At 43.5% G+C, this 14118-nt stretch overlaps 1 protein-coding gene across 3 annotated transcripts; it reads right to left on the bottom strand.

Annotated features, from left to right (window-relative positions):
- Positions 1-230: 230 nt before the first annotated feature.
- Positions 231-12348, bottom strand: LOC144721982 (E3 ubiquitin-protein ligase RNF126-B-like). 3 transcript variants are annotated; one of them, XM_078599999.1, is made up of 10 exons: positions 12210-12348; positions 9566-9627; positions 9285-9345; positions 8780-8897; positions 5793-5904; positions 4845-4895; positions 4657-4726; positions 4188-4281; positions 3305-3420; positions 231-2434 (listed from the first exon to the last, which is right to left on the bottom strand). In XM_078599999.1, exons 1-10 carry the CDS (start codon positions 12300-12302, stop codon positions 2291-2293), a joined length of 921 nt encoding a protein of 306 aa, XP_078456125.1. In that variant the 5' UTR covers positions 12303-12348; the 3' UTR covers positions 231-2290. The 3 variants fall into 3 exon arrangements, with proteins under 3 accessions (XP_078456125.1, XP_078456126.1, XP_078456124.1); XM_078600000.1 differs by having other exon boundaries at positions 5793-5901; XM_078599998.1 differs by having other exon boundaries at positions 5793-5910; positions 12210-12347.
- Positions 12349-14118: the final 1770 nt, after the last annotated feature.

Here is a 14118-nt window from a genome sequence, read left to right as displayed (position 1 = left end):
TGAAACGTCACCTGGAGATTTGTTTTCATTTTAAGGCAGTGTTATTGATGAATGTGTTTTCTTAATGACTTCGGAATGCGTCTTCGGTCCAAAAAAATACCAATTTAGTACCGTATTTACATCTCACCACTGGAAAATCATGCTGTGTTGTAATATCCTTTTCTGTACCTTCAACTGGGGAGGGGAGAGGGGGGGCACGGGGAGGAAGAAGTGACAAAACGTTACGAGGATTACAAATGCCAGATTTACTGTATACATTTACAGCTCACAGATTACATAAAACATTAGTTCAGTTGCATGACAGAAATCACAGCAGTTATTGGTAGAGTTTTATGCCATCACAAATGAAGACGTATAAACGAGACACTATGGTCGAGATCTAGTTTCCTTTCCCACAGGTATTGATCTGCAACGCCTGCTATTCCATCGTGCAAATATGTACACACAACTTCCACATGCATATACACGTTACGTGTATGTGCATCCCAAAACAATTATTTCGAACTGCCTATCCTTAACGTCCGCGGGGGTTTTTTGGGAGAAACTAAGAACTATAATTTTTTTACGTGAATGTAAAATTTTTGCACAAAAATATCCGTTTGTCAAGACGAGTCACCAACATGAAAAGTGTTCAAATACACAAATGTTTGCTCAGAAAAACCAAACTCAACAACAACAACAAGCTGCCAATATAAGGTGTCTATTTTTTTCTTTGTTAAACAATAAGAACAAAAACTTGCATGATAATCCACATAGAACAACAGTATGGTGTACCAATATATGGAATATTATATATCTGACAAAACACAAGTGCAAGTCACAATCTAGAAATACCAATAACACACAATTTTATATTTCCAAATTGACCCTCATGCATCATCATTATCAATATTGGTGAAGCAAACTCCTTTAAACACCCTTATTATACAACAGAAATCCAAAACTGTATACACATTTCTCAAACTTTGAAAAAACATTACACTGCGTACCATAAACAACAAAACAAGATTTTTGCTAAGTAAGGCTCAGGTGAAAGGAATAGAATTTTTCAACTCAAAGAGCAAAACATGTAAGTTGCTGATAATGTCACTTTGTTCTGTGCACCATGAAGAAACAACTCGGGAGAAAAAAAACATTAACTTTCACTTCACAACCAAAAACAACATTCGCTCTCCCTTGTTAACCATTTTATCCCACGTTCATTTTACACTACTCACCAACATTGTTCACGTTATTTCAATGTTTAAAAGTGATTCGGGTAGAAACTACCCTAAAATTAAAAATGAGTTGCGTTAAAATTTAAAGTATTTATTTGTAACAGTGTTGGCATAAATAAGCACTAACAGGGTTCTGCAACAGCAATAGGGATGCTATACACATGGTGGAATTACACATTATTTTACTGGCAAAGCAGAGTTTTTTTTTTGCTAAAAGTGCACCTTGAGAAAGACCTGTTGGCTAAATACACTGGCTTTATCTTGCCTTGCATTAGAATTCCGCAAAAGATTGCTTTACCACGTCACTCGAGCCCAAAAAAGTCGACAAATTGTTTGAAATGTCGACAAATTGTGTTTATTGGCGTTTACATTGCTTTCACAGCCTCTGAATGTGTTAGAATTGCAGATTCGTTTTTTTTCCACTGGATTGAAAATCGATGATGTTCATGGGCTGGCTTGTACATAATTCGTATTGCGCCATTGTATCCCAGAGCAAGAGCTGTTCAACTGTGCAAGCTGACTGTGCAACGATGAGCTTTGCACCGGGCCTACAGATCTCCTGGAAACAGCACTGCCCGTAACAGGGGTGGCACCTAGAGAAATATCAGACAGCTTGGCACTGCATCATGCCTCCAGTCTGAAAAGGCCGGTATCGTTATAGCAAAGTTCCATTTAAAACTAATGCAAGCCAATGCGTGAAGGGCTCCAACCTCACATTTAAAAATCATACGCATACAATCCTTCGCAGTGTGCAGCATCATCAATACTAAACACGAGGACACAGCCTAAACACACTGTTATGAATCTGATCGGCATGTGTTGCATCTACGCAGTTCGCTACCCTCGAGTGTAAGTTAACGCAAGAGACGACCCTCCACCGTAAAGGTGGTCATCCGCCAGCAAATTTGGTAGGCGAACGTTTATAGTGGCCATGTTCCATGGCTCGGCAAGGTGGTGGTGGTGCGGATACTTCAGGCGAAAGCTGGGGGCGGTTGCGTGGGTGGCGGTGGTGGCGGCAGCGGCGGTGGTGGCGGCAGCGGCGGTGGCGGCAGCGACGGTGGCAGCGACGTGCGCTATACGTCCTGGCTGGTGCCGGGGCCCTGGGGCTCCGAGGAAGGGGCACTCCCCGGGGCGGGGTAAGGCCCGGAGAAGGCGTGCTGCGCCGTGGCCGTGCTCTCTCCGCTCAGGCTCGTGCGGCACACAGGGCACGTGTCGTGCTGCGCTCGGTGAGAGACGGTACAGTCAGTTGCGTTGTTTTAATGCGCTGCTCTGTTGCTCAATTATTGCATAAGTTGCGATTTTATGAAAATAAATGTCTGTTTATAAAAATTGACAATTGTTAATCTTTCCCATTTCGATGACGTGCACGTGCGTGTACAGAATCGGAATAAAAGCTAAAATTACACATCCTTATGAGATCCGTCTTGAGGTTCCCACAAGGCCATACGAGAATAAGTGTGGCACAGTTTGGCGCCAGCTATCATGAAATGCAGTCGTGTTGCTATAGTTATCTACGATGGGTATAATGTCTTTAAAAACAATGGCCCTATGCCTCTCTAAATAAAATTAATGCTAACCGTTTTTTATATTCTTAGGTTTTTTCGGTAAAGTCACGTAGGTAAAACATCAAAATTAATGAAAATAAAATAAAATAAAACAAAAATCACGACGTTTCGGAGGCAACACAAGTCTCCGTCATCAGGTGGGACCGTCACAGCCAGATTAGCTGCATCAAGTGAGGCAATGATTCAAGATGTAATCCCTTATATGAGATTCAACGGTGAACGGGACCCACCTCGCAACTTGCAGACGTTTCGGAACGGGAAAGGGTTAAGTTGCATGTGATAACAATTTTCTGCGAGGTGGACAATGATAAAGTTAATGTGACAATGCGTTTAAGTGAAACAATAGTAGAGATTAAGTGATTTTTTTATTTACGAATTAATGGTGTCTAAAAGGATCATCAAAGCAAATGCAGTTCCAAAAAGTGGAGAGAGAACATCACAGAAATAGTTACAATTCTACAGAAATTGTGAAAAGATGTTTGAAAAAATTAAGTTGAAATGGTTCAGGTGGTTAACTCTCACCATTTCTAGCCACGGGATAATGCAGTCCGTGTGGTAGATGTGTTTACAAGGCAGCTGCCTGGCTTTCTCCCCTTCATCAAAGTCCTCTTTGCAAACGGAGCATTCCAAACCGCAATCTACATGAATTCCCACGCACACAAACACACGTGATCGCATGCTGGCAATAACGTAAACTGAAAATAACATATTTTTCATATTTTACATTCTTTAAACAAATAATTTGGTGGCAGTGGTTGGCGACCTTAACTTGACTCCTGCCAACAGCCAAAATTTGTGATGAACGATATCTGAATTGATTCTGGGCCACCCCCAATTCACCCACTGGCATTAATGAGCATAGTGAAGTATAGTTAACCCACATGACTGACACGGCATGAAGAGAACTCCATCCAGCAGTGAATCAACAAAGGGTTTGTGTGTGTGTATATATATATGCACGAGTGTAGACACAGGTGTACAAAGTATATGTGGACATGTACAATTTAGGAATGCTGCCATGGTGTAATGTTTAGATCACTTGCAATGCATAGCTCGCTATTTCAATCTCCCGACACGGCAAATTCAAACAATGGACAAGCTTCTTAAATGCTCCCACCTTTGTCAACCCAGCAGTATAAATGGGCACATCAGTCGATCAGCAGATCGCGTGTGCTTCGTTCTAACTTTTCCAAGCCTTGTTGCCAGTGTGGAGAAGTAGACCAAATACCCTCTACAGGGTCCCCCTAGCGGAGGCCTTTCCACCAGCAGCAGTATGAGCAAGCAATTGCAACACTACATCTTTACCTACAATTAAACATTGAACATATATTAAACTGAGATCAAATATACTCGAAGACAATGATATATTGGTGTCTCCATCATGCTGTATGAGGCACATGCTCACCGACTTGCTCTGATGAGATGCTTATGGTTGGGATAGCCATGATTTTGTCTTTGTCAGCAGGTGGCGGGCCAGAGTTGTCCAGCTGTCCCAGGAGCTGCCAATGCAAAATGCAACAGCGTCATCGACCGGCCAAGACACCACACTGCACAATACCCAGTGAGCAGAAAGTATCTGTCCAATCTGACCTATAAAAAAAACACAGGGCCAATTGCTTCGTAAATACAATTTATGCATCGACTGAAATTTAGTTTTGTAGCACAAGAGGCTACTTGTTAGGAACAACCACTGTAATGTGTGGTGCATTGCACTTTGCATGATTTATTACATTGAAACTGAATTATTTATAAACGGTCTCTGAGTAATGCAACGATTCAAGAATAATTATGGTGGATGTTTTATTATTATGCAGTGGAATACAAGTGGGAAATTTAATGAGTTCTGGTGTGCACTGTGGGCTTAGGCGCAGTACCTGCGTGATTATTTGATCAATGCCGTTTACTCCCCACACGTAGTCTCCAGGATCAGAATGCAGGGCTCCCCTAGACAACAGCAATGGTACATATTGTACTTATTGATCTGCAGGCTTTTAACATTTTTGCAAAAATTGGTCTTTGAATGCAAATATCCCGTGGGAGATGCCAATTAAATGATGCTTACCATGGTGCAAACTGCCGTCCGAGAAAGCTTCCTAAAAGGTGCTGAATAATCCTGTAGAAACATAGCGAAAGTCAAAGTAAAATAAATGAGCTATTATTTCTATGCAAATGTTTGAGTTCTACTTGATATTCTCAATGTTTATATATGACGGAGCACTCCACTGCAACACGCATATATGAACCTTATGGCGGTACCCCGGGGTACCATAGTACCCCGGCTCTCGCATAATGTCCGTGATGCAGTCATTTTTAGTCTGTTGATGGTCGGCGATGCGGAAATCGACTCATCTCGACGAGCTGTACACGATGCACCGCCACAGTGCATGCGAGCGTTCAGAGTTTCGGCGCAATTGTCCTCGCTGCGTTTCGACATCGTGGAATAGCACTGATTTCAGATTGATTGCTACCCCAGTCGCGGAGTTAAGTACACCCCTGGAAAAAATAGTGTCCCAGAAATAAAATATTTAATTGCCTTGCCCCTTTTGTATTATTTGGAAATCCTGGGTACCGCCATAAGGATCATCTATACGACATGTTCTCTGACTGTGATAGTTGGAGGTTGTGTTTTAATTGAGTGTGCTGTACCAATATCACTTACATAAACAATACACTTACATGTGCCATTTCCGGGCAATCCAGTCAAGGTGCGGATCCTATAGTAATGGAGCCATTTGTTACATTTGGAAAATATTAAGACTGCACCGCGGCATCCAAACCAACTCTCTTCATCACTATGCAAGTGTGCTCAGTAACAGTAAAACGCAAATGAATATCGCCTGTATAATCTTCTCTCGACTGCAAATGACCACACTTGTCTTGTAAGAGGTCTTTAACCGATGGCTAAATAGAACTCTAAGAAGTGATGTTCTTTTCAGTGCCTCCTTGAAACACACAATCCATGGAGTTCAGCAAATGACAGCCCCTTTGTCTCTTGATCTCGGACACGTACCCTTCGACGGAGGGGGCCCGTCCGTTGTGCGTCTGCAGAAATGTGTTGCCAGCGCTGTCCCGACTGGTGCTCCGTCCTTGCCTCTGGCTGTCCCATCCTCGGCTCGTATCTGCTGGAACTGATTAAATTATTATTTTTACCTTGGGGAGTCCTGGGGTTCATTATACTTTGTTTATGGGGGAAGTGGGGGGCCTCAAGAGGACTAATAATCTCTGTGCGCGAGTACCGAGCCAGCACTGCTGAGACCTAGCATCCAAATCCAGACAACTGCTTGCGATTAAACTGGGTTCTCACGTCTAATGAGTTCATCGTCACTTTCAGGATTACTCATCATTTCGTTCAACTAAAATTAATTGTGTTTGATTTCTATATGATGAATACCTCTACCGCAGGGCAAGTGATAATGTGCACTATCCAGTGTCATTCTTTTATAAGACATGAAATATGGGTAAATGCGATTTTTTTACATGAGAGTTCCAAAAAGTTGTGCATCTCGTGACACGTTGCTTACAGCACAGAATATAACTGGGGGGGAAATTCGGGAGGGTCATGCTTGGGATGTTTGGCAAGTTTATTTGAGTATTTTTTGCACAATGGAGAACTGCATTGGCCAGTGAAAGCTCAACACTCTGCAGATGGAAACCTTTGTGTAACACCTCCTTCAGGTATTTTGCTCCACATGAAGTCATTGACCGTGTGGAGTGAAATTATGCCCAGCACTAAAATCCATGGAAACACACTGTGCATTTGCGCTTTCAGATATCCGCACACATTTACACCACAGCTATGCAATTTTCTAGTGAGTGGGCAGTATGTCAATGAGTGTCAACAGGGCTGTTAGCTGGGAGTGCTTTCAGTTGTATACACTTTCCCCAAAAACTTGCATTTCTATCAGAATTTTACATGAATTTGCTTTAACAACAAACCTCTCGGAAGCGGCTAAACGAAATAAAGAAATAACGAGTATTCTATCAACCATATAACGGATCGGAACACCGTCACCGTTCACACAAAGCAAGTTGTGCCCAGGAGGCTATGGTGTGCGAATGTGCACTCGCAATTCTCAAAGATGGAATTCGGTGAACCCGTTACCCTTGGATGTCACGTGCTTTAGATTTATTTTACGTATAAAGTATTCAAGCCGGTCAAATAAATCTCTTCAGCCTTACAAATCAAGAAAAATCTCAGCCTTCCACCTCATGCTTCCTGGTGATAGGGATTCATATTAAACCGTTCAGTAGCAATGTTTTGCAATGTTACATTTTCAATATTAACCAATAAATATTGAGTTGAGTAATATAAAATTATTAAGTTTCAATTTAATATCTCCAGTGTAGTAAAAAGTAAGGAAGATATTTATTTCATTATTTACAGTATGCTGGACATTTCACCATAACCGGAATATTATTCCCCCAATTACTCTGTCTTCGAGAGGCTTTCCTGTACTGGTAAATTTAAAAAGGCACATTACAATGTACTTAAAAAAAATAGCTGCGGACTATTATGAATAGCCTGATTTTGAGCACTGCAGGTACATTTCACACCGAGTAACTCCGGTGAAAGGAATCGTATAAAACCATTTGCATACTTGAATATAAGTAACCTAATGTCGAGTCATTTTTGCAGGCTGATTAATCTAGCTCAGCCAGATCAAACCTGTATTTCCAGAACAGTCTCCTTATTAGGCATGTATACATTTATGTCTTAAAATCTATGATTTGTTTAAAACAGATTACGAGCAGGGACCAAAAAAACCTAAAACATCAAGCGGCCAGCAACAAAGCCCACTATTGAAGTTATAAAAGATGTAAGAGTTAAAGTGTTTTTTGAACTGAGCAAGGTTATAAGAGCCGGGGAAAAGAGACGGTGAAGAAGAATTCTCCAAAGTCGCACAGAGGGAGGGAAGACCTGCAGAATGGTATGTATGTTAAACTTCTTTCACAATATACATATCCAACCGTGCTAATCAGAGGTGTGGGTGGTTGGGCACTGTATGAAAACAGCATGCTTATGAAATATGAATAAAATAATGTGTCTCGGATTGATTATGTACATGTTATGATAATTACAATAATGCCTTTTGTTGAGGAAAGCCTGCCTGAGTCTGAAGATTATTTTTCAGGAGGTTCCTGCATCGAGATATTCGACCAATTCCATTTATAGGTGTTTGGAATACGTGACTACCCAGAGGAATTCATGAATATGATGGGATTGCACACAAAGCTCTGCACAGGTGGATTCAATCATTAATTTGCTGTCCTGCCATTTCCAAAAAATAAGTTGAAGCCACACATTTGTAAAATACATTGATGATTCAGAGGAATGGGATACCATAGACAAGTGGGAAGGCAGCCAGAACCAGCACAAACAATTGCACCAACTCTGTAGCCATAAATTATGTTTGACCAACTCCATTAATGTGTAATTATAAATGTGGGAGCACCCAGAGAAAACACACACGTGCAAGGGGGGGGGGCAATACTCTACTATCCCTATATAGATGGAAACAGATGGAGATTATTCCACTTGCAGTACTGCCAACTCCAGCAGAGCTAAGGTATGGCGACCCCGATGCCCAGGAGATGGGAGTTTCACAACATCCACTAACCATCGCCTCCACAAAGTAATGGATTATCGGCATGTGCCTTGTTTGTCATCTCACAAGCTCAGGGGGGTTTGTAAATTTCACAAATCTTTATGTGATCCAAACAAACTCCTCCAAACTGCAAGGATTATAGGTCTGCACAACATCATGTCCAGCTCAATATGCTAATGCGCCTTTAGGCTGATAGACCGGACAAGCCACAACAAAAGAGGCAGATCATATGAGACCGAACACAAATCGGTACAAAGACTAAAAACAATTGATGTTTGAGCTGAATTGTGTCTTTAAAAAGTAGGGGAGGATGGAGAGTATGTTCATCCTGACATGCCTAATCATTATGAAATAATCATGACTCAGAGCTGAGATGGGTACTGTAACCAACCTCCTTGTTCCCTCTCCTCTTCATCGTCAGACGAGCTGGGACTTGCTGCTCTCCCATCCTGATCCCAAGACCGGGCCAGGGTAGATGGGTCCTGTACGAACACCGATTGCCACAAGAACTGTGGGAGAAATAAAAAAAACAAAAGCGTTCACCAAGATGCGACAAATGCCAAGCAAACACTGTCAATAAATATTTATCAGACAATGCATATTAATACAAATGTGAGTCCACGTGAATACTCTGGTCATATTAATGTATCAAAATACCTCTTAAGGTGAGATGATGAAATGGAGACAAATCAATAATTTGGTATTTGTTGATGACGTTTATGTGCAGAAATTATAGACTTTCTGTACAGGGATAAGCCGGATAAATCTATTATTAGCCAGATGACTTTGAACCCCAATATTTTTGCCATATGTCAAGTCTGTTTTCTTGTGGTGCACTGCAGTCTGACCACTGATTAACCACTTTATATAAAAAAAAAATGCGGTATTTTACATACCTGGTCCAAGAGCATGTATGGGTCTTCTTCATACACCCTGGATCTGTGATTGATGGTACTCCTGGCAAGAACAAATTACAAAATAAAAACGTGCATATCATAGATTCATTTCAATCGAAAATTCAACTCGTTGGCTTAAATATTAGCATGGTTGGCTACGTATGGTGCGAAAGAAGTTCAACATACATACATGTCAATAAATAATTAGCATGCGTGTTGAAAAGGCAGCCTGCATTTGGCTTATCCTTCTCCGTGTGTTCTTTTGTTTTTTTACTACTCACCGAGATCCTCCCGCAGGCAATTCCTCAATGAACCCGGAGTCACATCTCGGGCAAGTGTAATCCTAGATTAAACGCACGAGTCAGTGACGAGCATCACAAACAGGTCGCATGAAACCCACTCAAGTACCCCCCCCCCCACTGGCCAAGTGCCACGTTTGTGAATGACATTCGATGCAGTATTCATCTCCAACCAGCAGGGATGCAGCCCTAAACGTCTCAATGGGACAATCCTGCTGCAATTCAGTTGAGAGGTGTACCAGCTGCATTGTGTATGGAGTTAGATATAACTCTTGGTTAACTACATGGGGGAGGAGGATAAGTGTGTTTGTAGCCATGTAGTAATGGCAGTACCGCATTGGAAATTACGGTATAAACTGTACTTGCATGTTAAATAACTGGTGTAAAAGAAAACTAACTGACATGTAATGGTGCATGAATTCATCAATTACAATTATGCTCACACGAGATTCATGAAGTTGTGGAATTATACATTATTTTAGATACAGATTTAGCAAATGGTTATATTAGCTTTACATTTAGGCTACTGCAACGAATAAAAATGTACCAATGATACAGAATAAATACAAATTACACTAAATAATGAGACAAAAATTATTCCTGATTCGATTCGTGACCTCAAATCGTGACGATCCATCGAATCAATGGAAGGGGGTTAACAGGGAAGGGCAGGTTTGAATCATTCAGGACTCAGGAACCAGGTCTCTGTGGCGAATTGTGCCGTACATGCAAATGCTGCAAGGTGATTTCATCTCACAACATTTAGTTTGACTTCCCCTTCGCGGTGGGCCTTTCCATCACGCGCAGGAAAAAAAGTACAGGAACAAGACACCCATGGCCATATTCGCAAACACAAGCGGGGGGGGGGGGACTTTTGAGACCGTGCTCAAGCTTGTCTGCACACATCGGCCAGCACGCTGTGTAAAAAATACAGAGAACAAAAAAACACGGAGCCAGGGGAGGGAGGTGAAAGAAAAAACCATGTTCACCGCACAAAATGTAAATGCAGCGTTGGTGATAGCGTCACTCCAAGCTTGTAAACACAACCCTTGTACCAAGATACCAGACGCATAAAAAAAGACAAGGCCACAAACTAACCACACTTTTTAATGTTGAAAGACATTATGGGTGCAGATGGCAACATTATGTTCGTTCTCGTGTCCTCCAGCCAAAGGGTGAAGTGTAATCATTGGCACCCAAGACACAGACAGTGAGTGAGTGAGTGGGCCCACTGTCCACACTGGCAGTGGTGGGGAGATTTTCTTAATAAAGGGGGGCACAAGGCACAGCATCTCATGCCACTCCTTCCAGACACCAAGCGTACGAGTAAAACACACACCGTCAATTCTAGAGTAACCCCACACCACTACCGGACACAAATCAACTGTACTCGAGTCACAAACACACCTAAACACACCCCAACCATTCTATAATCAAGCTATCACTGACGAGAAACGCACCAAATTTACCAGTAAAAATAACCATAGGAGATTAACACCACCACTCTACCAACCCTAACCAGACCTCCAGCAAACGGAGTTCACCCCATATGGATGCACTAGACTGAACTAGACCGAGACCAAACCTGCCAGACACATGTGTCACCACCCATACCCACCCTAAACAAATACAACACAAACCTAACCAGATGCACACCGCCCCTAACAGACCCAACATCATAACCAGACCCACACCACCCCCCACCACATCCACCCCACTCTTACCTCACCACATGCACACATCCACCAAACACACACCGCGACCAATACCTATGTGACAACTCAGTGGCACGCCACGACTGTAAAGATACACACAGCAACCCAATCGTACCGACACTACCATCATACCTACCGACCCCTACCGTCCCAAAACGATCATCAGACCCACACCACTCATTCGATACCCACAACTATTTCGGAAACACCCCAGCACAGTCATAACCACACTCAACCCACATCGCCCCCAACATATACACACTCACTGTACCGACCCGACCAATGACACACTCACTCACCGTAACCACACCACATAATACCCACACCAGCCCGAACATAAAGGCAATGCTCCCCCCCCCATAGCCATACAATTGTTGGGGCCAGGTGTTGTGAGCGAGCAGTCCAGTACTGTAAACCACACCATCACCATGGCAAAAAAACACCCCCATTAGTACCACACCACCCAAGGCCGTATCCTAACCTTGAAATCTACCACCACAATTACCACCGAGCACTACGACACCCGCACCACCTCAACCATATGCGGGCCACCTTCACCATGGCCACACCGCCCCCATCAGACGCGCACCGTCTGCCAAGGCCCTCACCATCCTAACCCTACAACCCACCACCACCACCATGCTAAGGCCCTCACCACCACAACAACCACGGCGCCCACACCACAACTACAGTTACCCTCTCACACCACCCACAATCTCAAGAACATTCCAGCGCCTTATTGTACCCTCGGATTCCAAGCGCCCTTCCCCACCACCACCAACCAACCAAGCTTCACACACCCGGCTATGTGCCTACCCCCCCCTCTCTCTCAACAGCGACCGCCTCGTGAACGTCTCTCTCCCCGCGAATGAAGGCGCGGGAGGAGATGGAGGAGTTTGTGCGCGGCTCACGGGCAGCTTGGGGTCGATCTCGCGCGTGCATTGGTGGCAGAAGTGCGTGTGCTGCTGCTGCTGCGGCTGCTGCGGCCCCAGAGCCTCCGCCATCGCGGCGGTCGGTGGCGGACGGGGAGGAGGCGGGGAGTGACGTCACCGCGAGCGCGGGGGGGAGAGGGGGGAGAGCGGGGGAGAGGGGGAGAGAGCGGGGGAGAGCGGGGAGGGAGAGGGCGAAGGGGGGGGAGAGAGGGGAGAGGGAGAGAGGGGAGAGGGAGAGAGGAGAGGGGGGGAAGAGGGAGAGGGGGGAGAGGGAGGGGGGAGAGTGCGAAGGAGAGCAAGGGGGAGAGCGAGGAAGAGAGAGCGGAGAGCGAGGGAGAGAGTGCGGAGAGAGAGCGGAGAGTGCGGAGAGCGAGGGGGAGAGGGAGGGAGAGGGCGGAGAACGAAGGAGAGGGAGCGAAGCAGAAGGAGAGCGAGCGGAGAGGGAGAGAGCGGAATAGAATATGAAAAAAAGAAAGAGAAAAAATAAAGAAAAAAAGAATAAAGATTAAAAAAACAGAAAAGAGTCGATAGTAAAAAGAAACAATAAGAAATAAAAAAATTAGATAAAAAATAAAAGAGAGAGAGCGGAGAGCGAGAGAAAAAAAGGAGACAGAGAGCGAGGGAGAGAGAGGTGGTGGGGCAGAGTGCAAAGGGTGCGCTGAACACACACGCGAGCACGCATGAGTACAGTACCTGCCAAGCCATGCGGTTTACGCCGTGTTCTTGTGCAGGGAAATTGAGTTTGCAGGTCCATACGGCGTTACAGGCGTTTCAATTCGGTCAAAAATCCCCGTTTTTGTCTATTTGTTCGTGTTTCTCCCTTGTGACGGGACTGTGTAGGATGAACGTTGAGATGTATCAGGGTACAGGGTGACCAACAAGGGCTGAATTGGCCTGTAATCAGTTCGGGCACTGATAAGGGGTTGACAGGCATGCGCATGTGTTGCAACATATAAAGGTGCAGCCCCTGCAATTTCCTGTTCACGCCACTGCTGGCAAAAGGGCCTCCCCCCTCCACCCCAACGATAGGGAGGCTCAGGTCTACAGAGCCCTCCACCTGCGGAGATTGTATTTGGCCTACTCGTCTTATACGCTGGTCAGCCGTCTTGCAAGAGTTGAGTTGAGAAGAGAGGTGGGAGTAGACCCACACTTGACCCCGGCACGCGTGACCCGCCAATCGACTATAACTGTTCTAGATTTGAAGCTTTCGTGACTGCAAGGATTCATACTCTTAGTTCTTTCGGTAAAGTCACGTAGGTAAAACATGAAATTAAAATTAATAAAAAATAAAAAAATATAAATGTTTTAACTCTTAGTTCTTTCGGTAAAGTCACGTAGGTAAAAAATGAAATAAAAATAAAAATTTTTTATTATTATTAATTTTAACTCTTAGTTCTTTCGGTAAAGTCACGTAGGTAAAAAAATAAATTAAAATTTAGAAAAATAAATTAATATTTTTATTAATTTTAATTTCATTTTTTTAAGAAAAATATAAATTAATATTTTTATTAATTTTAATTTCATTTTTTACCTACGTGACTTTACCGAAAGAACTAAGACTATAACTGTGGTGTTGCGCATTTATATTGCCGGGTGAACGGAGGCTACACACACGTGTAGTACTACTGCGTGTGTGTACAGGAGAACTCGTCTTATCCATGGTGACGTAAGGGAATAATATTGTCGATCCTATTATCCGTAAAAACAAAAAGAAATCTCGGAAAATCGGATTAATTGCGACTCCCCTTATTCGTGAATAATTGCAAAGCAGGGTGGGAAAACGGCTGATAACTGCAGATAATAGTTTTTTTTTATGGACCCCACGAAATCAACAGATCATAGGAGTCGTGGTTGATCGGGAAATGTGTTTTTAAATCCTTTATATTAA

Source organism: Lampetra planeri, chromosome 13, assembly GCF_965212315.1.
Source record: "Lampetra planeri chromosome 13, kcLamPlan1.2.h2, whole genome shotgun sequence".
In the NCBI taxonomy this organism is placed as follows: Eukaryota; Metazoa; Chordata; class Hyperoartia; order Petromyzontiformes; family Petromyzontidae; genus Lampetra; species Lampetra planeri.
This window is presented reverse-complemented; position numbering and strand designations above follow the sequence as displayed.